This window comes from Megalopta genalis, chromosome 5 (assembly GCF_051020955.1).
Source record: "Megalopta genalis isolate 19385.01 chromosome 5, iyMegGena1_principal, whole genome shotgun sequence".
NCBI classification, from domain to species: Eukaryota; Metazoa; Arthropoda; class Insecta; order Hymenoptera; family Halictidae; genus Megalopta; species Megalopta genalis.
Genome location: NC_135017.1, coordinates 13,920,824 through 13,946,953, shown reverse-complemented (window position 1 = coordinate 13,946,953; position 26,130 = coordinate 13,920,824). Strand labels below are relative to the sequence as shown.

At 44.6% G+C, this 26,130-nt stretch overlaps 1 protein-coding gene and 1 long non-coding RNA gene across 3 annotated transcripts in view; one reads left to right on the top strand and one right to left on the bottom strand.

Annotated features, from left to right (window-relative positions):
* Positions 1-336: 336 nt before the first annotated feature.
* LOC117226952 (uncharacterized) overlaps positions 337-26,130 on the bottom strand; it is a 47,359-nt gene continuing 21,565 nt past the window's right edge. For both annotated transcript variants that reach the window (XM_033481761.2, XM_033481762.2), the window contains exons 2-7: positions 20,798-21,148; positions 5,735-5,835; positions 5,515-5,663; positions 3,324-4,215; positions 2,175-2,690; positions 337-1,649 (exon numbers count right to left, since the gene is read on the bottom strand). In XM_033481761.2, the coding sequence (XP_033337652.1) occupies positions 1,197-1,649; positions 2,175-2,690; positions 3,324-4,215; positions 5,515-5,663; positions 5,735-5,835; positions 20,798-20,882 (2,196 nt within the window). In that variant the 5' untranslated portion in view covers positions 20,883-21,148 and the 3' untranslated portion in view covers positions 337-1,196. The remainder of the gene's footprint in view (positions 1,650-2,174; positions 2,691-3,323; positions 4,216-5,514; positions 5,664-5,734; positions 5,836-20,797; positions 21,149-26,130) is intronic.
* Positions 2,376-6,877, top strand: LOC117226953 (uncharacterized). The gene is made up of 3 exons (XR_004491952.2): positions 2,376-2,870; positions 3,057-3,108; positions 3,246-6,877. It is a non-coding gene; the product is annotated as an uncharacterized LOC117226953 (long non-coding RNA).

Sequence of the window (26,130 nt, the reverse complement as noted above, 5' to 3'; positions counted from 1 at the left end):
AGTCAATATGTCGAACGTTAAAACATTCACAATTTGTCGCATTGTTGCTTAACTTTTACACACGTCCAACTTGTTATTCGCTCGTAGTTTATTTAAGTAAATAAAAAGAGTTCTTCTAGGGAGAAGGAAGATATTTTTTAGTGAGGTTTTTTTCATGCTTCATATTATATTACATTCATAGTCATATTTTCGTTTACTAATCGACGATCTTGTTAATGTAAAACTGTCCTTCTGAATAAACTTCGTGCAGCATAAAATGCAACATAAACTGTGCAAACTTGAAAAAGGAATGAATCAACTCTGCGCAGAATAGTGCTAGAATAAAAACGAAGTTACTTACGTACAATTAGCGACATTTGATTTTATTATGAGCCGTCAGCGCCTGGCTTAACGCAGTTACACATCGTCGTACGATCATTGGCGACCGTACGATTCCATTAAATACAGATTATTATCACATTACAAGTTGCGTTTGTTTCTTTTACAAAAATACGTTTCACGGTTACAAATGTATCCATGGAGGGGTGTGGGGTAGGGGGGAGGCAACACGAGTACAAGCGACGACGCGGAAACGAAAACTTTCAAACACGAAGTTACATATAGGAACATTTTGCTAAAAATCATTATTTGGCAACGAAGCTGTCGATTCGTGGAAATGATTAATTTTTAAACACCTCCGCTCAAAAATCTTCGATAACGTTACCGCTGGTATCAGTGTTAGGGGCGATATGCGTACTTGGATTCGGAAAGCCGTCGAATCGATCAAATATTTTTGAGCGTTTCTGTGTAAATCGTTAATTCGTTAGGAAACCTGTCCGATGTTACACAACGAATTCGTATCCACGGTGACGCGGAAGACATTGGTCCGCTGTAAAAACTCGTTCGCCTGAATCAGTCGGACCGATTCCTTGCGTGACACGTGACACACCTAGCCGCGATCTTTAATAATAATTCGTTCTTATCCTACGCGTGTTCTTCATATATTAATCTTGCGCCGTGTGTAGTTTCTTTTTATCAACGAGACCACATGGTCGCCATAACAATACAATTCGCCTTACAAGCTACCGGATATGTTGAGCTGAGAAAGTATATATTTACAACGTCTGGGTTCCTAGCTACGCCGACCGTCGCGGGTGTAAAAACGTTCTTTTTTTATATCCATAAATAGAAATTTGTACAAAAGATTCGATCGGATCTCACAGCTTGGGCGTCTGAAGAAGCTTCTTTTCCACGGATCGCATCTTGATACATTTGGCCAGTAACGCGATGATCGTTAGAACAGCCCCGAGGAAGGAAACAATGCCGAGAACTACCAGCACCATGAACCAGTTCTTGAAGCTGCCTATTCTGTCCCCGAAGTCGCAATTACAGTTCTCGCTTTCGTTCAGGTTAAGGGCCGAGAAGTTCACCGGCCTGAGCGAAATCAGCTTCACGTCGTCCTGGACTTGCCTTCTGGTTGTGGAGTTCTGGGGTTTCTTCACGAACCTGTAGGATATGGTGTAGATGAATTCTTGGCCATCGTACGAACCCCGCGCGCTATAGTACTGGATTAACAGCTCCTTGCCAGTCGACGTTAGGGGGACCTGGATGTTGTTGATATCCTGATGGGAGACGTCGCAGTAGGACCACATGAGAACGCTGTTGTTTGCCTGAAAAATTTGGTATCGTTAATAGATTGTATGCATCTATGGCAAAATTGAGTAGTTAGAATTTCAAATATTATGATGATTAAAGGAACTTAAGAAATGTCGGAATATTATTGCTAATATATTAAAAGGATTAACTGGTTATTTAATCTCTCTATTTCTTGAAATTGATGCGGGACAATTTCTATTCTGCATAAAAATATCTACTTTACCATTACTAAGATATTATTATAATATATAATATATATAATATAATAATATAATAATAATATAATATAATATATATAATAATAATATAATATATATAATATAATAATATAATAATAATATAATATAATATATATATATTATTTCTATTCTAAGCACAGTAAATAGTCTCCCTAATCGACGCTCAGATCAAAAATGAACAATTAAATCAAATAGAAAATTATTCAAGCCTCGCGGCTCGTTCTTATAATTATCGACGATCGGTAACTATAAAAACGAGCCGCGAGGTTTAATTAGGGAGAGTTTTAGCGTCCCAATTACCTGTATACCATTGTAGACAGCGATTTCGTTTCCGGTGCAGTAGTTCGCCGAGAAATTCTGTCTCTGGGCAACGTAGTCCTGTTCCGGTTCGTTCCTGATGATCTTCATGTGTATGGAGATCTTCTCGGAAGCTCTACCGACGAACTTGTAGCTGCAGAGCGTGTTCGGCGGATACCAGCTCTGCAACGATTTGATGTTCTCACGGGCGCGCTCGGTGCTCCTGTACACGAACTCGCAGTTCCTGTCGTGCTTGACGCCAGCCGGCTCCTCGGTTTCCTGCAGCGACAATTGGAAGCCGTCGTGCATGGTGGTGCCATCTTCTTCGGCGAAGAATTCGATGATCACGTTCTTGCCGCGGGACAGGATCCGCGGTATGTGACCCTCGCCGCAGAACTTCGAAATCTCGAGGACTTTGCCGTCGACATTTTCCTGGAGAGAGAGGTAGTCGCCCACGCAGCTGCTGCTGCCCAATTTCTCCTGCATGCGGCCTCTCCTGACGTATCGGTATTCGGGAACCTGGCGGGAAAACAGAGAATAGAGTCGGATGAGCGACTTATCTAGAAGACTGGCGCCCCCTGTTAACCCATTGGCGTACTTTAACGCGACGGTAACGTGGTGCAGATTTTTGGTAATAATCGCTATAGCTTCAGTCTGAATGAAATTCTGATGTCTTGTTATAGGTGTTTAAATATTCAGGTAAATGTAATATATAATATCTATAATATAATAATATATAATAATATATAATATATAATAATAATATAATATAATATAATGTAATAATTATTATATTATAATTATATATATATATATATATAATATAATTATACTTATATATAAGTATTATATAATTAAATATATAATTATTATTTTTGTTCCCAGAAATTATATTACAATCGGAAAACTTCTGATCATTGCGACTACGACGAAAATGGTAAGGCAAGGGGTTAGGTATGAATGTTATTCCTTTCTTCTAATTAATTATTAAAATCGAGAAGCTGCTTATCATTGAAAAGTTATGAAGAAAATGATACGACAAAGGGTATTAACTTTCACGCCCCTAAATTCTAGGATCCGACCGATCCCCACTCCCTGGACAATTCATTGGTGTCCAGCCTGCAGTTCTTCGGCTCCTCTCGGCCCTCTCACCTGCAAGATGCCTAGCTTCTCCTGGCTGACCCTCCTCCTAGCAGGCTCGTGCGTTCCATCAGGCACGATCTTCGCGTCGGACACGTCCTGCGGATCCCCGTAAGGGTTCCTCCTGGGGTTTATCGAGCCCATGGACTTCTTATGTACGCGTTGCGGATGACGGAGCCGTTTCTGGACAGTTACCGACCGAGCGTCCTGCTCGCGATAGCCGGAGCCTAGCCTGGAGCCCGGCCTGCCGAGGGACGCCGCGTCCTCCGCAGACGTCCAGACGTCCTCGAGGTCCCCTTTGCCGCGGGAATTCAGCGGAGCCTTTGATCCAGTGGCCTCCTTCCTCGCTTTCTTCTGCCTCCGCCGATTATTCCTGCCTCTCCTGAGCTTGCGCGACGTCTGCCCGATGATAAACTCGAGCTCCTCCTCCTGGTCCGGGCTCCGCGGTCGCCTGACCGGCTCCGTCTGCGACGGATAGCCTCCGGACGACCCTGGGACCCTCGTTTTCCTCGCCTCAGCCACGATCTCGACGTGCTCCTCGCAGTTCTCCGTCTGGCAGCCGTCCTGCGACGTGCGGTTCATCAGGTCGAACAGGTCCTCCGGCTGGCCCCCGATTCGGAAACGGCCCGTGCCCGATTCCAGGGCGACCCGGCACCTCAGCCCGCGGGGGTAGACGCCCGGGTAACCCGGGGACGTGAGCTTACAGGTCCTCCTGTCCTTGCGGACCGCGCACTCCAGCGGGCAGGCGGAGGACGTCGACGGCGAGAAGCCGCGGTGACGTTCGGTGGCCAGCTGCGTCGGGAGGATCGAGAACTGGGCCGAGAACATCACCGGGTTCTCGGCGGCGAACTTCGCGTCCGAGTCCATCGTTATGGTCAGGTTGGGCCCCTTCCTCAGGAACAATCTGCGAATTTCAACGGTTACCGTTTAGTATTATTTTCTCGCCGCCGTTTTGTATAATGTATCGCTCGTCGAACGGCGCCGCGGCGGAGCCCGATGCAATTTCCACGGGAGCTTTTCAGGAATGTAATGGAGCTCCGCGGACGGTACTTGTTTGCGCGCCGGTGAATACCTGGCGGCTTCGTGCAAATTGAAATTAAAGCAAACCAAAATGATGGGTTTATCGGGGCCGGCCGGCATCTACGCGCATTAAACGCGCGTTCATAAGCGGCTTGGAAGTGCTGTGTTCCGAACGCCTGGCACCTGTTTAATCCATTACCTACCGAAGGTAAACAAGCACGGTTTGCACGGCGCACTGTAAATATTGTAATCGGCCGGGTTAATTATTTTTCCTTAATGACAGCGGAATTTCTCTGTGTGCACGCGCCGCGGTTTACGCCGCGAACGAACCGAGTCCGTTCGCTCCTGGAGGATGGAACAAACGGTTCTGTCGATTAAGATAGGCCGTGTGATATGAAATTGGGACAAATAAAGCGTGACGCAGGGAACAAATCTCTGTCTAATTCGCGCTCGGAATTCCCGCGTGCCGTGTCCGCGAACAATTTTTTCGACGAGAATGAATTATACAGGGAGAAAGTAGAGATTTCGGGCTTTAAAATGAGCCGAGTTCCATCATTCTATGATTTTTTTGCATGAAGTTACAGTATTTTGAATGTCGTCGATGTTTCGGGGGTTGGAAATTTCGTGTAAAGTCTGGGACGAGGTTTTCCATTCACCGAGTCGCGAATAAATTTTTTTGAAGAAATCAATGGACAGCCTCTAAAAGTAGACACTTCAGGCTTTAAAATTAGTTTTGTCTCGTTGTTCTACGATTTTTATCCGCGAAGTTACAGTATTTTGAATACCGTCGATGTTTCGGGGGTTGAAAATTTCGCGTAAAGTCTGGAACGAGGTTTTTCATCCGCTATGTCTTCGAACAATTTTTTTCGACGGAAATGAATTATACACAGAAAAAGTAGACACTTCGAGCTTTAAAATGAGCTTAGTTCCATCAATGTATGATTTTTTTGCACGAAGTTACAGTATTTTGAATATCGTCCATGTTTCGGGGGTTGGAAATTTCGTGCAAAGTCTGCAACGAGGTTTCCCGTTCACCGTGTCGCGAATAAATTTTTTAAAAGAAATCAATGATCAGTGTCCAAAAGTAGACACTACAGGCTTTAAAATGAGCCTAGTGTCATCGTTGTGTGATTTTTTTGCACCGAGTTACAGCTGTTGGAATATCAACAATTTTTTCAATTACCTGGTTATGTTGCCGGTCACATGGCCGCAGTATCGTCCGGACTCGTCCTCGAGCTCGTCGGTGTCCTCGGAGAATCGAATATAAGCACCCTCGCATTTCGCGTCCTTCAGAAAACCGACCTGCAGCCTACGAACCTTCAACTCGATCACCTGCATCGGATGCGACTTTTATTATTCGTGGCTTTTAACGGCACGGCGGAGATTCGAGCGTTTCAATTAACCTGCGGATCCCTGAGGGTTGCCCGGATCCTGACGACGCACCGCCCCATGCGTCCTGTCCATCGTATCCAGCCGACAGAGTTTCTGACAGTCCGGTTGCATCCTGGGACGAATCGGAATTGGAAATGAAAATTGAGAGCAGAAATTAGAATTCGGAATTAGACTTGGCAGAGCTTTTGAGCAGGAATTAAAAATGTGAGCCGAGAGCGAATCTCGGGGGCGAGAAGTTAGAAATGAGAATCGAGGACGAAGCTTTCGAGCGAAAGGTTCAGGATGAGAATCGAGGGCGGAGCTTTCGAGCAAAATATTAAAAGTGAAAATTGTGAGCAAACATTTGAGGTGGAAATGAAACATCAAACTTGAGAGCGAAGCCTACGAGCAAAAATTAAAAATAGAAATTGAGATCGAAGCTTCTGAGCAAAAAGTTAAAAACGAAAATTGTGAGCCAATATTTCGAGTTAAAAATGAAAAATGAAACTTGAGAGCGAAGCTCGCGAGCGAAAATTAAAAATAGAAATCAAGACAAAAGCTTCTGAGCAAAAATGAAAAACGAAACCTTAGAATAAAGGTAACTTAAATAAATAAAAAATGAAAGTTAAGCTTGAGAATTGAACGCGAAAAATTAAGCAACGCTCAATTGTTCTCGATGGTTTTTCCGTCGATGCCGGTGCGGTATAAAACCGGGTAACCTGGGCCGCTGCGGGTCAGAATTGACCCAGAGGCATAGGGTGGAAACAACGGCTCCGCGTTTCCGGAATGCTCGGGCTAAGAAGAATTAACTCGTTTACGTCGAATAAGTCTTTTTAGTTCGCCCCTACGGCGCAGCCGGCGAATTGATGAGGTTTCGCGAGGCGAAACTTTGCAAGGGAGGCCGCCGTGAGTGCACAGTGATTTATCGGGGACCGATGAAATAAATGATTTCGGCCGGTACTAATGATCCTTAAAGAAACGGTCGGCAAAAACACGCAGTTCACGGAGAAGAGTAGCTCGGCGAAAAAGTGGATCGCTCCGTTTCTTCTTTCTTTTCTTTTTTATTCGTTCTTTTAAGAATTAAATTAGCTCCACCTTCGGCTGCCGTGGCAGACAGTACGCAGTTGTGAGGGTGGCTTTACGCGGCGCCCGGACGAACGAAACGTTAAGTCTACTGTTTGCCCGATTGTCCCGGCAATATTCGTGGCGCGGACGCGATAGGGTCGGCATTATTTCCGTGGGACAATGGAGACGTCGCGCGAGTAACGATACATATAAGCATGAATTACGTCCATCGGAGCTGTTGCCGCCCGATACAGCGGCTTTTCGTTGCTGTAAAGCCGAATCCACGGTCGCAGAACGGTCCTCGACCGTTGTTCCCCAGTCTCTGGTAGATAATTTGAGCACAGTGAATCACGGAAACGCGAAACGACGCGGCACGACGTTTTTTCCCCAATCCGATTTACTCTATTCTAATGTAAACGTTTTCAGCTTTAATTCGAGTGCAATATCGTTAAATAATTCGCCCGGGAACACGCTTTGAAACACGCTCGAAGTCACCCCTTGAGACCGAGACGTTTCTCAACAACCGTGCAGGGCTCGAGATTTTTGGGTTTTTCGAAGCGATCACGTCGTTCCTTTTTAATTCAATGTACGCTATCTTGAAAACGACATTTTCAGCTTTCATTTAAGCGCAAGAACGTTAAAAAATTTTTACGGGACGTGACTTAACGTCGTCTTGAAATCTTCCTTTAAAACTGAGGCACTTTCCTTCGAGGCAAGGAGCGAGATTCGTTGATTTTTCTAAATCATTTTGGTATTACTTTCCAATCTAGTCCAGTCCATCTTGAAGTACACACTTTTAGCTTCAATTTAAGCTAAATTACGTTGAAAACGTCTAACAGGAATGCACTTTAAAAATAACTCGAAATCGTCCTTTAAAATCGAGCCAATTATCTTCGACGCAGGAGTAAAGATTTTTCGATTTTTGAGAATGATGTCCCAATTCATTGTGAACCTAATCTATCCTATCTTGAAGAATACACTTTTAGTTTCAATTTAAGCTAAATTACGTTGAAAACGCCCAATAGGAATGCAACTTAAGGTTGACTCGAAGTCACCCTTTAAAATCGAGGTAATTATCTCCGACGTAGGAGTCAAGATTTTTCGATTTTTGAGAATGATGTCCAGATTCTTTGTGAACCTAATCTATCCTATCTTGAAGAATACACTTTTAGCTTCAATTTAAGCTAAATTACATTGAAAACATCCAACAGGAATGCAACTTAAGGTTGACTCGAAGGCACGCTTTAAAATCGAGGTAATTATCTTCGACGCAGGAGTCAAGATTTTTCGATTTTTGAGAATGATGTCCAGATTCTTTGTGAACCTAATCTATCCTATCTTGAAGAATACACTTTTAGCTTCAATTTAAGCTAAATTACATTGAAAACATCCAACAGGAATGCAACTTAAGGTTGACTCGAAGGCACGCTTTAAAATCGAGGTAATTATCTCCGACGTAGCAGTAAAGATTTTTCGATTTTTGAGAATGATGTCCAGATTCTTTGTGAACCTAATCTATCCTATCTTGAAGAATACACTTTTAGCTTCAATTTAAGCTAAATCACGTTGAAAACATCCAACAGGAATGCAACTTAAGGTTGACTCGAAGGCACCCTTTAAAATCGATGCATTTCTCTTCGAGGCGGAGAACTGCATTTTTCAATCCCCTAAAGTATCGCAACCGAAAAAAGAAGCAATTTCCCGAATCGTTCTTACCATAAACGCATAAAATCGGCGTTAAATTAACAAATCACGTCGACTGCCGCCAACCGTTCGCGTTCCATCAAAGGAGCCACAGAAATACAACGGTGTCGCAGGGTCCAGGACAGACCTAGCCTAACTTTCGGGAGCATCTTGAAGGCGGACGGGGCGATTAGGGGAGTGACCCGGCCCGGAATCGTTACCGAAACGCCGGACGACGGTATTCACGGTGAAAACAGGACCTTATTTATTCAACGGCCCTCGACAAGCAACAAGGACTAATGAAATTACTCGCCGGCCGTCGACCGCCAGGAGTTTACCGCCTAATTAATTGGCATTGATGCTGCCAATCCCATTGAAATCAAGCGGCGCTCATGCGATTCCTCTCGACGCTATCCCTTACCTTATCATTTCCCTCTTGCAGGACCTCAATGACTTCCTTCGTCCTTGTGTGTTTGTTCTGCCTCCGATTCCATCAATTTACACTTTTCCATTTAAATCGGATCAAACATTTTCCGACACGCTATCGCTTCTAATTGGACAGCGTACTATTTCTTTGTTCGTCGCGAAACCGAGCAACTCCAATTCGAGACGACAGAACGATTCAAAGAACTGGAAATGATCGATTTATAATTTTTCTCGCGATAATTTATCGAAGAAAATAATTCGCGAGCGACTTTATTCATTATTTTATGTATAATTTTATATATAATTTTATGTATAATATATAATATAATTATAAATATATTATTATAATATTATTATATAATATATTATAATATAATTAAATATATAAATAATATAATATAATTTTATGTATAATTATTTATGTATAAACCTTATATTCTGTAATTATTTTGTATATAAACTTTATATTTTGCAATTATTACCTGAAGATTTTATCTTTTGCGATTCTTTTGTATAAATATCTGCCTAAAAATTGTACCCTTTGCAATGATTTATTCACGTGAAACAATTACAAAAGGTAAAATCTTCAGCCTCTGAAGGCTCTGTATAAAATAATTGCAAAGGATACAATTTCTAGGCAGATATTTATACAAAATAATCGCAAAAGATAAAATTACAGAGAGATCTGCCCGAAGTTCGTATCTTTTGCAATTATTTCACGTAAATGTCTGCACAATGCTTTTACATTGCGCGATCACTTTGCATAAAGAATTGCTAGCCGTTGATTTCGCGGTGCTCGTTTTCCCGTCGAATTCCTTCGTCCGTCCGCAACACACCGATGTTCATGGTTTTCGTTGCTAATCGATTTTTCATCCCGATGAATAAAATATTTTCTATCGCAGGAGATTAACGTGTGGTTCGCGAAAAGCGTGCATCCCCCCACCCCTTCTGTTTCCGTGAGCATTTTCCATCCGCCATTGAATTTGTTCGTTAATGATTTCGCCGGCGTGTAGGGCCTTTCAAAAGATGTTTGTGCCCGGCCCCGAGTTGAACGTCCGCGTTTCATTGCGTTAAAATGGCGGCACGCGGGTTCGGGGAGCTCCATTTTCAGAGTCTTTGGCTCGATCGTGTTTCAATATCGACGGAAACCGCGGCGAAAATTAATAAACCCGTCGAATGCGAATTATAGTAAATTCTCCCGAATCGACGCTCATATTGTATACAAAAATGGACCGTTTCGTATTCATAGTTCTTGACAATCGATGATTATAAAATCGAGCTGTCTACCACTTTTATCGAAGTTTCAAATTTTCGAAAAACATTGTTGATATTCGAACGGCTACAACTTTGTGCGAAAAAATCATACGACGATGGTGCTTGGCTCATTTTAAAGCCCGAAGTGTCTACTTTCGGAAGATATTGATCAATTTCTGCTGAAAAAATTTATTCGGAACGCAGAGGATGAGAAACCTCGATCCAGAGTTAACGCGAAATTTTCAACCCCCGAAACATCGACGGTATTCAAAATACTGTAACTTCGCGGATAAAAATCGTAGAACAACGAGACAAAACTAATTTTAAAGCCTGAAGTGTCTATTTTTAGAGGCTGTCCATTGATTTCTTCAAAAAAATTTATTCGCGGCACAATAGACGAAAAACCTCGATCCAGAGTTCACGCTTAAATTTCCAACCCCCGAAACATCGACGGTATTCAAAACACTGTAACTTCGCGGATAAAAATCGTAGAATAACGAGACAAAACTAATTTTAAAACCTGAAGTGTCTACTTTTAGAGGCTGTCCATTGATTTCTTCAAAAAAATTTATTCGCGACACAATAGACGAAAAACCTCGATCCAGAGTTCACGCTTAAATTTCCAACCCCCGAAACATCGACGATATTTAAAATACTGTACCTTCGCGGATAAAAATCGTAGAACAACGAGACTAAACTAATTTTAAAGCCTGAAGTGTCTACTTTTAGAAGCTGTCCGTCGATTTCTTCAAAAAAATTTATTCGCGACACGGTGAATGGGAAACCTCGTCCCAGACTTTACACAAAATTTGCAACCCTCGAAACATCGACGACATTCAAAATACTGTAACTTCATGCAAAAAAATCATAGAATGATGGAACTCGGCTCATTTTAAAGCCCGAAATCTCTACTTTCTCCCTGTATAATTCATTTTCGCCGAAAAAATTGTTCGTAGACACGGCACGCGGAAAGCTGTGACAACCTATATCGGGTCATTTATGGAATCTTGGAATTAATCTCGCGACGAAAACCATCGACGCTCGCGCGAAAAATATCGACGGTTCGAGGGCCGTCGCACCGTGTTCTTACGGGGTTCGATGCGCCGAATGCAAATCCGGGAATCGTTTCCCTTTATCATCGACAGTTCTCGCGGGATTCGATTCCGAAGACAGACACGGAACCGCGAGAACGGAGACCGAAGTTTCGGAACTTTTGGAAACGTTTTCCGATTCGAATGGAATATCCGCGCAGATGTTGCTCGCGCAAAAACGATTCTATGCACTCCGGCAACCCCGTCCAGGGGTGCAGACAATAAACGCATTACGTTAATGTCGATCTGCGCGGAACGGGCGCCGCCGGAAACGAAGAATCCCGTGCAAATAACATTAAAAGGGAAACGTTATTAAGGGGATCGCCGGGGCTCCTTGCATATCTTTAATGAGGGTCGCCTAGTCGCATATGGCGTCTTTTCATGGATTCAATGCAGATGAAAGAGGCGTGCACCGCCCGGCGAGCACGCTAAAATGAATGTGATTGCGACGGACGATAAACTGTCCCGGGATTATCATAAGAATCGCGGGCACCAATTTTTACGATTAACAGGACGATTTCATTAACGGTATGGCTAGACTCGATCTCGACGGAACATTCTGTTGAATGGACCGTTTCGATCCATGCCGGTTTCAGACGTGAAAACAAATTTCTGGCAATTCGCAGAGCCGTTTCAATTCCTTCGAAAAATGGTCGTATTCCACTTCCGATACATTCGAAGTGCCATAAATACATTAAAAAAAATCGTATCCTAAATTTTAAAGTGTCATTCGAAAGGGGAGACTTCGATATTGAAGATACAGTCGGTTTGAACCTTGTACAAAATTGTACAAGCTCGCTAGCGATATTTAAACCTAAAAATCCCTTGGAAAAAGCCGTATTCCACATCCGGTGCATTAAAATTATAATAGAGCGGTAAGAAAAAATCGTATATTGAATTTTAGGGTGTCATTCTAAAGGGGAGACTTCAATCTTGAAGATCACGTTGGTTAGATTCCTGAAAAAAATTGTCCAAACTCGCTAGCAATGTTTAAATCCAAAATGTCCTCAAAAAGGGCCACGTTTCATTCCGGGTGCACTCAAAGTGCGATAGGTTAGTTAAAAAAAATCCTACACCAAATTTTAGGGTGTCATTTTAACGGGGAAAGTTTAATCTTGAAGATGGAGCTAGTCAGATCCTCGAAAAAAATTCTCCAAACTCACTAGCCATGTTTAAATAGAAAACGTCACCAAAAAGGGCCACGTTTTATTTCCGGCGCATTCAAAGTGCGATAGGTCGGTTAAAAAAAATCGTACACCGAATTTTAGGGTGTCATTTTAACGGGGAAAGTTTAATCTTGAAGATGGAGCTAGTAAGATCCTTGAAAAAAATTCTCCAAACTCGCTAGCCATGTTTAAATCCAAAATGTCCTCAAAAAGGGCCACGTTTCATTTCCGGCGCATCGAAGGTGCGATAAATCGATTAGAAAAAATCGTATCCGGAATTTCGGGGTGTCGACGGAAAGAGGAGACTTCCAGCTTGCAGCGAAAGTTGGCCGGAGGCCCGGGAAGAATTATCGCGACGCGACAGCAACGGGATTCGAATGCGAATACCATAACGCAATTGCGGCGTTCATCGTTGCCCGGTTTCGATTCCAGAAAAAGCAAAGAAAAGGGTTGACGGAAGTGTCGAGGGTGTCAAGGAGCGGCTCGAAGGAGCTGCCAATATGGCGAGCGTCTCGACGAACAAAAGGAGGGACGGAAACGACGTGGGGAACGGTTTCTGTCGCGTTGCGTCCCGACAATCGCGGTCATTTGCGGGATAATTTGGTCGCGGCGCGGCGAAAAATACAGCGGCGGCGGCGGCGGACGATGCAAATTCGTTCTTAACGAGATATTTCCATAGGTGGAGGAAGGGCTGGGGGAAGATTGCGCCCTTGTCCCTTCGCGGACGGAGCCGTCGAAGTCGTCGGAGGACGGGACTCCGCCGTTAAAACGACGTTAATCCCTTTTATAATAATATCCGGTGAGATTGAAGGACAACCTGATTAGCCGGGACCGTGAGGACCTCGCCGGAACGTCATGACGCCGTCCCGGAGGACCGAGATCCAACGATTATAGGGGAATCCGCCATTATAGATTCATTTTCCCCGTATAAGCGGCGTTGATCAGCGCGCGAGCGCGCGTCACGGCCACCGAAATACGGCTCGCGAATTGTCAGCGTCGACACGGCCCGAAAATATTCGATGTACAATTTACAAAAACCATATCCGCCGTTCGATAATCCCAAAAATTATCCTCCTCGCGTTTCGATTCTCTTTGGCTTTCTTATGGGACTACGAACGTCTTTAAAGAAGCGATGCGTCAAGCTCGGATCTTTGTGCGAAATAAAAACGCCCAACAGCTCTGTTAACAGAAACAAGGTCTAAAAAAAAATGGTATTTCATCTCCGAAGCGTTTTAACCGGTTAGCAGACTTTTTGATCCGATATTTTAACAGCGACGCTTGCTCTGCGTTCGACGAGCATACTCGTCGTCGCTAGATTCTCGCGACACGTACAGGCTGCCGCATAAATGTCTCGCAATCTGGAAATACGGGTTCCTGAGTTCGTTTGAAATAACTTTTTCCTTTACAAAAATGTTCTCCGAGGCACCGTTAACGAGTTATTAACGAAAAACGCCGACCAATGAGAGGCGAGCTCGGATGGCGCGAGGCGGGCCGAGCCAACGAGCGCACGAAGGCCCAGGTCCGCTGATTGGCTCGTCCGCCTCGCGCCAGCTGATCTCGTCTCTCACTGGTCGCTGTTTTTCGTTAATAACTCGTAAACGAAGTTGCGGAGCGCATTTTCGCAAAGGAAAAAGTTGCTTCGAATGACCCGAGGAACCGTCATTTCCAAATTGCGAGACATTTTTGGGACACTCTGCATAAGTTCGCGCTTTGGTAAGGAGGCGATACAGCTAACTGGTTAATGAATCGAAGATAATATCATAAGAATCCTGAATTCTTCCAATATCTTCCGCGTTTCATTCGTCCATTCTTGGCGCGAGTGCGAAAGATCCGCAGCTCAGCCACGAGATACAGAAGCGCGTGCGCGACACGGAGAATTGTCACGGGGAATCAGACGAATCTACGGTCGTGGAGCAAGGTTTCCCCTTTAAAACGACACCCTGAACTTCGAGATAGGATGTTCGGTTACCGTTCCGCGGAATTTTGAACGAGCGCCGAAAGCGGAACCGCCGATTCCCGGCGGCCAACTCGGGGAGGGGAGAAAAGTCTGCGTGGGAAAAATTGTTTCAGCGGTCCCGGGCACCGTGGATTTAAAGATTGAAGCCTTCTCTTTACGAGCACGCCATAAAGCCCGAGATATGAGATTTTTTTGCGGCTCGTTCCGCGGCGTTTCGAGTGAAGGGAACGCGAAAGATTCCGCCGATTCCCGGACTCTCTCCCCCCGCCCCTCCTCCCCAGCCTCGGATATCTGCGTGGGGTTTAAAAAAAAATTTGTTCCGGCCACGGACCGCCGTGGATTCGAAGATCGGACGGTCCCCGTTTTACGACGACGACACCGTAAAAATTTGACGCGCGATCTTGCCCCGCCGTTTCATCCACGCTTTCGAGCGAACGCGTGCCGACTCGCCGATTCGAACGCGCTCGGAGATTGTTTAAACAAATTCGGACGGTCCCGATGTGGCAAGAGACGGTGGTACGGGGTCGTAGGGGGAGGGGCCGGGACTCGTTTGCACGAGAGATAATTGCACGGCTTTCGCGCATAAATCAGAAAACATCGGCGCGGTCGAGTTAAAGTGGGTGTCGCGCGACGGCGGATGAAAACTCTCGGACAAAGGGCCTGATACAAAATGATTAATTCGAGGCGACGAGGGGGAGGGGGGCCGGCCACTCCGTCTTTTATAATCTTAACCATCTCTTAATCTCGCCTCGCATGATTTAAGCCCGGCCCGTGAATAAGGCTCCGCGATAAATGAAGGCGATGGGAACCGGGTCACGCAGCCCCGGCTGTGAATTTCGCATGCAACTTTGAATTATGAACATCGTAATCTCGGGTCCGCCAGCCGTGCGAAGTAATTACTAATAACCACTCACTTATCGCTAATTACACGCCCCGGAGACCTCGAACCTGCATCCACGCCCCTTCACCTTGTTCATCAGCTTCGGAAATTAGGCTGACGATGTCGTTTACTCGAAGAAAAAAACACGAGAGTCGTTTAGTCGCGAGACGCTCGATAAATCGCGGAAAAATTGAGCGAACGATCGGAGCGACGACAGCGTTGCAGCTTTGATGCGAGGTTCAACATTTGCGGATTTGCTATCGTTCGATGATGCGATTTTGGGTCGAACGATTCGGGAATATTTGAGGGCGATAGGGTTAGCGATACAGTAATTTCTTCCTAATATAAATTGTCACAGCTTCCCGCGCGCTGTGGCTTCGAAAAATTTGTTCGACGAAAATCAATTATACATGGTGAAAGTAGAGATTTGAGGCTTTAAAATGAGTTTAATTTCGTTGTTCTACGATTTTTATTCGCGAAGTTATAATATTTTGAATATCGTCGATGTTTCGAGGGTTGCAAATTTTGTGTAAAGTCTGGGACGAGGTTTCCCATTCACCGTGTCGCGAATAAATTTTTTTGAAGAAATCGACGGACAGCTTCTAAAAGTAGACACTTCAGGCTTTAAAATTAGTTTAGTCTCGTTGTTCTACGATTTTTATTCGCGAAGTTACAGTATTTTGAATATCGTCGATGTTTCGAGGGTTGGAAATTTAAGCGTAAACTCTGGATCGAGGTTTTTCATCCTCTGCGTCGCGAATAAATTTTTTTAGCAGAAAGTGATGAATATCTTCCGAAAGTAGACACTTCGGGCTTTAAAATGAGGCTAGTGTCATTGTTGTGTGATTTTTTGCATGAAATTGCAGTACTTTGAATATCGTCGATGTTTCGAGGGTTGGAAATTTCGCGTAAAGTCTGGGACGAGATTTTTCATTCACCGTGTCGCGAATAAATTTTTTTAAAGAAATCGACGGACACTCTTCAAAAGTAGATACTTTGAGCTTTAAAATGTGCTGAGTTTTATCGTTGTACGATTTTTTTGCACAGAGTTATAGCTGTTCGAATATGAAGAATTTTTTCGAAAATTTGAAACTTCGACGGCAGTAGTAGACGACTGAATTAGGGAAAGACGCGAATCAGGGAGAAATTACTGGAACAATGTTGTGTTTTCCTTCAAATGTCTTCGTTGAATGTCCAATTAAAAATTCTGCAAAATTTCTGGAACGAACGTCCGAGTGTTCTCGATGTATACATCGAATCGTTGTCGCTGATTTCGCGTCGACGATATCAATGCAAATAATTATCGTAGCCGATCGGAGCCAGCCACAAGCTTCCACGCATTTATTGACCCCGAATTAATTAATTTCGAACAATCGCCGGTTAATATCCGGTCGCTCGAGGTTGCGAAAGTGTCCCGGGTCGCGACGGTTTGTTCGTAAAAAAAAAGAAGAAACGAACTGCGGACACACCGAATGGACGGATGCCGCGAGATTCCCGCGCGCGGAAAACGCGTTCCCGTCGGCTCGGTTCGGACACGGTGGATGTTGCTGGCAAAGCCGGCGGTAGTATAAAGCAAAGGGGAACGGTTTTGCCGGCACCTCCGCGGAAGATCGATAAAATCTGCCGACGATGTTCCCGTAGCGCTTGATAGCTCTGTCGGCTGTCTTTCCCGAAAATGTCGAGCGGTTTCGGTGTTCGCCGGTGTTCATCGGCCGGGTATAAATAACCCGGGCTTCACTCGATTCCGGGCATATAAGCCTTTGAAGCTTAGTGGGTTAGGCCCCGACCCACTTAATATAATAACGATAATGCACGCCGGATCAATTTGGTTCCCCACTTTGCCAAAGCGACGCGTCCTTAAAGCACACGGACTCAATACCGGCTATTATCTATCGGTGATGGATCGCGCAAGCCGCCGCCGGACAATTTCCACGGTGATTTATTCAATCGTCCCGCGCCGCCTTGGTCATTGTTTGCACGCCGTTTTACCAACGAAATGAATAAATCTGAATAATAAACGGGGAATACGGAATTGCTTCGTTCCGAGTCGGACGCAATAAGAAGGAAAATTCGTGCGTTGAATTTCGGGCCGTCTTTAGAAAGGGGAGGATTCAATCTCGAAGAACAAATTGGTCCGGGGCTGGAACAAAATTTTACAAACTCGTCAGCGACGTTCGAACGCGAAATCTCGCCGAAAAGAGCCATATCTTGTTTTAGGGGCATTCGAAGTGCGATAAGTCGGTTTGAAAACATCGTCTGTTGAAGTTTAAGGTGTCGTTTTAAAGGGGAGAGTTCGGTCTTGAAGGTGGAGTTGGTCAGATTCTTGACAAAAATTATCCAAACTCGCTAGCGACGTTTAAATAGAAAATGTCCCCCAAAAAGGCTACGTTTCATTTACAGTGCATTCAAAGTGCAATAGGTAAGTTTAAAAAAATCGTACACTAAATTTTAGGGTGTCAATCTAAAGGGGAGACTTTAATCTTGAAGACCAGGTTGGTTGGATTCCTGTAAAAAATTATCCAAACCCGCTAGCGATGTTTAAATCCAGAATGTCCTCAAAAAGGGCCATGTTTCATTTCCGATGCAGTCAAAGTGCAAAAGGACAGTTTAAAAAAATCGTACACTCAATTTTAAGATGTCATTTTAACGGGGAGACTTAAATCTTGAAGAACACGTTGCTTAGATCCTTAAAAAAAATTGTCCAAACTAGCTAGCAATATTTAAATTCAAAATGTCCCCGAGAAGGACCATATTTCATTGCAGGTGCATTCAAAGTGCAATAAATCGATTAGAAAAAATCGTACACTAAATTTTAGGGTGCCATTTTAAAGGGGAAACTTCAATATTGAAGATCACTATAGTTAAATCCCTGAAAAAAATTGTCCAAACTCGCTAGCGATTTTTAAATTCAAAATGTCTCCAAAAAGGACTATATTCCTTCACAGGTGCATTCAAAGTGCAATAAATCGAGTAGAAAAAATCGTACACTAAATTTTAGGGTGCCATTTTAAAGGGGAAACTTCAATCTTGAAGATCACTACGGTTAAATCCCTGAAAAAAATTGTCCAAACTCGCTAGCGATTTTTAAATTCAAAATGTCCCCAAAAAGTACCATATTTCATTACAGGTGCATTCGAAGTGCGATAAATCGATCAGAAAAAATCGCATCCTAAATTTTAGGGTGTAATTTTAAAGGGGAAACTTCGATCTTGAAGATCACGTTGGTCAGATCCTTGATTAAAGTGTCGTAAACTTTGTAGGAATTTTTGACGACCCTTTCCTAACGAGAATGGACTCTTAACGGAGTGTATCCGGGTTAATTAATGAACAGCGCGAAACGAACTATCTCGAATTTGATTTTGCGGTAACTGTACGGCGTGGTAATCGCTGGAAGTTACAGATTAAAAGTTCGAAGAACGGCGAAGCAGCGGCGGGGAGGAACTCAGGAGCATTCATAATGCGGTTCATCGAAGCAGACGCGCGGCCGCGCAACTACTAATAAGTAGCGCGCATTAATAATTAATTAGCAAGCTGGCGGGCAAGCTACCGACCAATTTCCATAATTCAACGACTGCCGGAATATACAATATCGCGGGTGTTTTCGAACGTGAGGACTAGCGGCCGCAATAATGCCCGGGCGGCCGATACTAATGATTACCGGCAGATTCGCACGCGAGTCAATTGCAAATTAGTCGACGGCTGCGTATAATTGCCGAGTTTTTTGCCGGCCGAATCGTTAAGTCCTCGGCTGCTTTGTATGGCAAACGGCCGACGGTGCGCGAGCGCGACCGCCCTTTCGGCCCCGGCTCTCGAAATAAATGAACGTCCTTCGCAGCCGGACAAACACCGTGTTTACATTCATATTGTTTACGGGAAAATAATGCGGGCGTAAAAAAATCTCGGGCGTAACGGTCCTCGAAAAACGCGCGTTCTTGAATTTCCTCCGATTTGTTCGCGCCGCGGGAACGCGAGCCGCGAAAAAAATTCGCTACATCGAATCGTCGGTTGAACGCGAAATATTTTTTCGGTAAGCAAATTCTTTTCGCGGAAACTCGAAAGCGACCGACCTGCAATTTTCACGGCAGTTACCGTCATCGCCGTAACGATCGTTCTCGAATTATTTCAGATTTTTCGGTTCGCAATGCCGGTTGCACAGAAATTTTCGACGACTCGAAAAGATAATAAAAACGCGATTGGACGTGATAAGAATAGAGGCAATTTTTTGGGGAGGGGAAATCCAGAAGCGACGAGCACGAAATTTTTACAATAGCTAGATATCGTCGTCGTTAACGTCTGTGAATGTATTTTTTTTGGTCGAATTTTCCCCGCGCGGCCTGTCGGGATTTAAAAGTACCTAAACATTGGAAAAATCCGCGGAACGATGTGAAATGGAAGAACGCGAAAATGTATTTGTTTGATTTGATTTCTTTTTCCAAAGAGAAATTCGAACGCGACGAGCCCGAATAATTTATCGCAGCTGGCTATTGTCGGCGCCATTGTCCTTGAATTTTCTTTTGAAACGTTCGGCGAGCCGGCTGCACGGCCGACGAAAAAAATGCGGATCGATTTTTTATAATCCTTTCGAATTGCGAGCGGTGCGGGAAAGGTGTTAGCCGAAATAAAGAGCGAGTAAATTAAGGATGATCCGCTTATCGGGTACGTGCCGGCGCATACGATTAATTACATCGAGTATTGCACATCCGCGAGCCGCCCCCGCGCGTCGTTGCTTAGGAATTTTTCGCGAGGGGGTGACAGCAATGAATATTCAAAGGCGGCCGGGACCAGGCAAAGTCGAATATAATCCGGCGGTTCGACAACGTGACAATCATTTCTGATTTTCCCTTAATTCGCCCGACTCGCCGGCCACCGGTTATTCAAATCGGGGGCCGCTGTAAAACGGAGAACATTTAAATTCCGCGTATCCGCGCCGATTTAAATTAAACAATTCGGCCCGCCGCAATTATTCAAACCGGCCGCCCAATACCGCGCGATTTTAATTAACCCGTCGAAGAAGAATCCCCCCCCCCGTGTTTTTATGTAATCGGCATTTTCACCGCCGCCGAATCAATTGTTCCGCAAGAAATTCATTCGTTGTCGTCCACCCCCGTTTCCTCAACCGATTGGTTTTCGTTTATTTTCTCACTGCGACGCGCGTTCGGGAAAATTCTGAAAAAATTTCTCAACGACAACGACAACGATAGGAAACTACCATAAAAATCTCATGCTCGTCGTTGTTCGATGTACAAGATTAACAATGATATTCTACAACTCCGATTATCTTCGAGTAATTTTTCTCTTCCGACATTCTCGCGAATTTGATTTTCCGCGTCCCGAATATTCCGTCAAAAAATTCTGAAAAAATTCTCAAACCTGCACCCGGACCTCTTCTATCCGCCAAAATTTTTTGACGATTTTCCCTATAGACGATTGCCTGCGAGTAATCAAGCGAAACCCGAGCGTCCGGATTCTCTTCGTCGTAGCTGACGCCCGGTCGAAAGCCAGAGGTTCGAGACTCGGCAGAGACTTTTAGTAACATAGAGGATGAATTAGGATGAAGATTATAGGCGTGTTACCTCGTGTATCGACGAAGGCCCAGCAAAGATTGGCCAGCGAGAAGAGCATCAGCGAAAGCAGGTACAGCGCGGCGCCCCATCTCATCTTCGTTGTTCCGGGTGGATTCCTGGTTGCCTGCCTTCACTCTTCCCTGGGTCCTCCTTCACCGGTCGCGCTCATCTTCCAGCAACCCCAGCATCTCCCAGCAACTTCCGTTCCAGCTGGAGGACCGCCACCCTTCTCTCGAGCGAGAGAGAAAGGGAGAGGGAGAGAGAGGGAGACCGTGGGGCTCGGAGAAAAGAAGAGAAGCCCGTGTCAGCGCGCGCCGGGTTTACGGCCGAGGAGGGTGCTTATCACCTGGCTGATAACACCTGCAAGACAAATAGCCCGGCTGGTAAACAGAAGCACCGCTCTCGCTCTTGTAATTAACCTGCCCACCAGGTAATCCTAAGGTGGCCACGAATTTTCACGTGTGCTCGTCCGCCAAGCTGTTTCTCCATTTCCACGGCTTTTCCGCCGAGGTTTTCTTTAGCGCCTTTAACGAGCCGCGGACACGCCGGACACGCGAAATTAAAATAAAACCGGACAGACCGACCGACCGACCGTGGACGCTGCCGCGCGCCAGCTAATTTTCACCGGGACCGGTGCCGCGGAATTTCTTTTGAGTGGGTCCGGTTAAAAATTAATTATTCATGGGGGACCGCGAGACCAACACTGGTCTCGCTGGACCCACAAATTTTTATCTCCGAAACTATTCCCCGGATTAGACTGGTCCTTTTTTTTACAGCAATCTAGAGGGTCGAATGTACCGTCGCAATTTTTCCGACGTTACAAATTTCACTCGGAGATACCGACGAATCGTGAACGAACTTTTCCGTCGTTCCGCCGAATGTAGACTTTACGGACGCGGCTGGACTCACAAATTTTTGTCTCGGAAACCGTTCGCCCGACCGAGCTGATTCCTTCTCCACGACGATCTAGAGGGCTTGTTCTGTTGCTAAAATTTTCGTATCGTCGTCGAATGAATTTTGCAACACTGAAAATGTATAAACAAAGTCCATCGTTTTCACGACACTGTTCGTCCAACCGCTGACGAACACCGATACACTTGCGAATTTATATCTCGAAAACCATTCGTCCGATCGAGATGCACCTTTTTTCGTACGAATCTACGTAGTTTCGTGTACTGTCACAATTTTTTGCACGCCAGAAAAATCATTCCACAGCACCGAGAACTATGAACGAGATGTGGCCATTTTTTCGCCACGAGAATACTCGTCGAGAACAAGAAACTGGCCGATATCTAGGTAACAATTGAAGACGCAGCCTCGGGATTTCGCGGGGGACCACCCCTATCCTGGGACTACACTTCAGCGAAATTTCATTCAAATGCCATAACCGAATCGGTCGGTATGCCGGAGCGAAGGCGTCGAGGGAGCCGGAGCGAAAAGAAGCGGGAAAAGGAAGCGTTCCCAGTGTTTACAAGACAGATAACGAAACTAACGAGCCTAATTCAATTTGAAGGGAGGGGGGGTGGGCCCGGGGCTCGCCCCCGGGTTACATAGAGGGCATAATCCCGAAGGTGGTGGAGGCGCGCGCGTTTTTGTCCGGACATTTTCTCGGAGTCGTCGCTGCGAATTTCATTCGGTTGCTTTTCTAATTCCGGGGACCCGGCTCTTGTTTCCCAGCCGGCGTGTCGTCTCTTTTACGACGCCCAAGGTCGTTTTCGTCTATTCAACTTCCAATTGGATCCGGTAATTGCCGGTAAAATTATCCGGACCGCCTCTCCTCCGTTCTCCTTGGCACGGTCGACTCACCTTCGCCGGGATCGATCCCGCACGTGGAAATCTATGCGACCCTCTATCCGCCCCGGTCGCAGCTCGTTTCAGACTTTCCGTTCGAGAAAACCCTCGGTCTGAAACTTTAACGCCGCCGCGCCGGTTTCCCCGCTGTTCCGGAATTTTCTCCGATTTTTCCGAAGAGAATACCATCGCCGAAACGGCGGCGATCTTCGAAACGGTTCGGCATTTTTCGAATCCACTCGAACAAATATTTATCCGAGGTTATTGAATGAACGAGTTCGCATTATTATTCGTTACGTCGTCATAAATTATTCTGTAATAAATAATTATATAATATATTCGTATTCTATAATAAATTATTCTATAATAAATAATTATATAATATATTCGTATTCTATAATAAATTATTCTATAATAAATAATTATATAATATATTCTTATTCGAATAATTATTTATTTAGATAATTCTCTTATACGAATAACTCTAATAACTCGACTAATTCTTATTCGAGCAAATATTGTAAAATTATTCGAACGATAACGCGAACGATTGTTCGCCGTTTCTGTTTCCAGGTGATTTTATAAGAACGTATTTACACGTACACAAAGGGGATCAGTTCGGTTTCAAACTAAAATTCTTGCTCGAATAAAATCTCATTCGCGCGGATCAATTTTAATCTGGATGAATTTCTATTGTTATCGGATATTCAATCGATAATGCCGGGCCGTACGACAAGCGAAATTTACAAGCGACCGCCGTGAAATTTTGATGACGGCTGGCCGCTGTGTCGTTGTTATTGGTCGCGGATTCTTTTTTTTTCTCGTCGAATTTTTCGCGAAAGCGCGTAATAGTTAAACAACGGGATACATTTGAACGTGTGCGCGGCGCGCGCGAATGCTCGAGGAGACGCGAATTTTTTATGGAGATTTGAAAGCTACTCCCGTGAAATTTGCATGGCGGCGTGGCCATTGTTGTTGTCAATGATCGCGAATTTTTGTAGATTTTTTTTTCGCTCGAAAATCCCGGTCATAAAGGATTGAAGTCATGAAATATTCAAGGAGAGCCGCGGTAAAACGGCAGCTTGTTTTTCGGTGGCTTAAACAAACCGCGTCGGTTGTTTATGCTTGTGCGAATGTCGAAATCGACAAAGTGATAACTAGATCGCGGATTCTACGCGTTGATTTTCCATGTTCTGTGTCATAGAATTATTCAGTTTCGAGAGAAGCGTTTATTTCATTTGGTTGAAGCTACTCCAAATTATGATCAATTTCCAGAAATACGTGTGTTTTTAGCGACATCCGGGGCCTGTATCTTTCGAGCTAATTAAAAACCAACGAATTAATGACTTAAATCCCCCCTGATTTTCAATGTTCTACGTCGTAGAATAATTTATTTTCGAGAGAAGCGTTTATTTCATTTGGCTGAAGCTACTCCAAATTATGATCAATTTCCAGAAATACGTGTGTTTTTAGCGACTTCCGGGGCCTGTATCTTTCGAGCTAATTGAAAACCAACGAATTAATTACTTAAACCCTCCCTTATTTTCCACGTTCTAAATTATAGAATAATTCATTTTCGAGACAGACAGACACAGACTGAAAAGAAGCGACTTCAAAACGATCCCCAATTAGCAGAAACATGTACGTCTTCGGCGTCTCCAAATACCCGTAGTTTCCGAACTAATTAGAACCCGGCGAAGCGATGACTTAAACCCCGTCTAATTTCCCGTGGCCCACGCCGCAGAACAGTTGGTTTTGATGAAAAACACGTATCCGGCTGGGGAACTGTCAATAACGATCGCCGGCCAGAATCACAGCCGAGAGAGCGGTCCGAACTGTAATGATCGAACTTGCAATCGAATTCTGGACGTGGAAGTTCAAACGATCACTGTTACAGCTTGGCCGCCATTCGATTAGGAAGATTTCGGTGCCACTTCGGCCACGCGGATTCGCATTAACTCCGGGAACAATCGAACCGGGGGAGGACACTTTTACGAGGACACGGGAACGGAACGATCTGCGAATTTCTATCAAAATTTCCGAATCGGCGGGAAGAACGAATCATGAAAAATGTCCACGCACCTATCCGCATACTGATACGAGCACCTCCGTACGAAAAGCTTCGTTCGAAATTCCTGGCATTTTCGGTTCTCGCGAAGATCAGCGGACGTTTTGATTTTTCCAGGAATTTTCAAAAAGAAAACCTATTTACAAATATCTTACGAATCGCTTTGTCTCTTGGTTTCGAACGAACAGCGAACAATAACAGCTGCGACAGCTGAAAATATCTTGTTTGAAGAAAATCCGATTTCTTGATTGCTGGAAAAAGAAAAAGGAAATTGAAACGACCGTTGCGCGACGCGACGCGTTTTTCGCGAAGACCCGACCGATTCTCGGGAAAAATCGCGGGTAATTTTTCTTCGAAATTGGCCACGATGTTTGCCCCCGTTCCCCTTAATCCGATCCGCGAACTGAAACGAAGCTGCCGGCCATGAAGAAATTAAGCGAGCGAAGAACGAGAGAGCCGAAGTTCGGTTGACCTAATCAAAAGTGGCTCTCGGAGCGGAGCCGGCTAATTGTAAGTAAGCATCGAGCAGCTACGATCCACCCGCCGGACGATATACACTGCCAATAAAGCAGTTAAACTGAGTAACTTGCTGGACACGGTATCTTAAACCATCCAATTACCGTTCAAGGATTCAAATTACGCGCACTTGTACGGAAACGGAAATTCGTTCTGCCGGTTGCCGGACGCGTAGGCTTTTAACAGGCTGCGATATTGAATAGCAACCATAACGATAGCGTTGTTCTTGGGAACTTGTTCGAAGAAGATCGAACGACGAACCGAACGCTGAAAACCGCGTTTCGATATCAGTTCTCGATTCGATGTTATGCAATTTCAAACACAATGCTGCACTTTTCAGCTTGTTCATTTTCCTCGAAGATTAGTCATTGCACACGGATTGCACTCGGATCATGAAAACCAATTCGTCGTATCACGTGTTCGAAACAATTCTTCAGATTGTTCCGAGAAGAGCTACATATTTTTTTAATAACAATATCAACAACGAATCAATCCTAAATTTAATTCAAAGGAAAATCGCGCTTGCAACATTGCACAATTATTTGCGACTCAGCCGTAAGAGCTACGAAGTTGCAACCTACGCTGAAAAATTCTTCAGATTCTTCCGAACACAGCTACATATTTTGTTTTAACAACAATATCAACAACGAAGCAACCCTAAATTTAATTCAAAGGAAAGTCGCGCTTGCAACTTTGCACAATTATTTGCGACTCAGCCGTAAAAGCTACGAAGTTGCAACCTACGCTGAAAAATTCTTCAGATTCTTCCGAGTGCAACGACATATTCATTAACAACAATATCGACGTACAAACAACCGCGAATTTAATGCCAAGAAAAATTGTCCTCGCAGCTTCGGGCATTTCTCGCGGGAAAACGGTGAAAGCTACGAAGTTGCAACTCGCACGGATGGATTCCTCGGACTGTGCGGAACGGAACGACGTATTTATTGCACAGTTGCGAGGACGC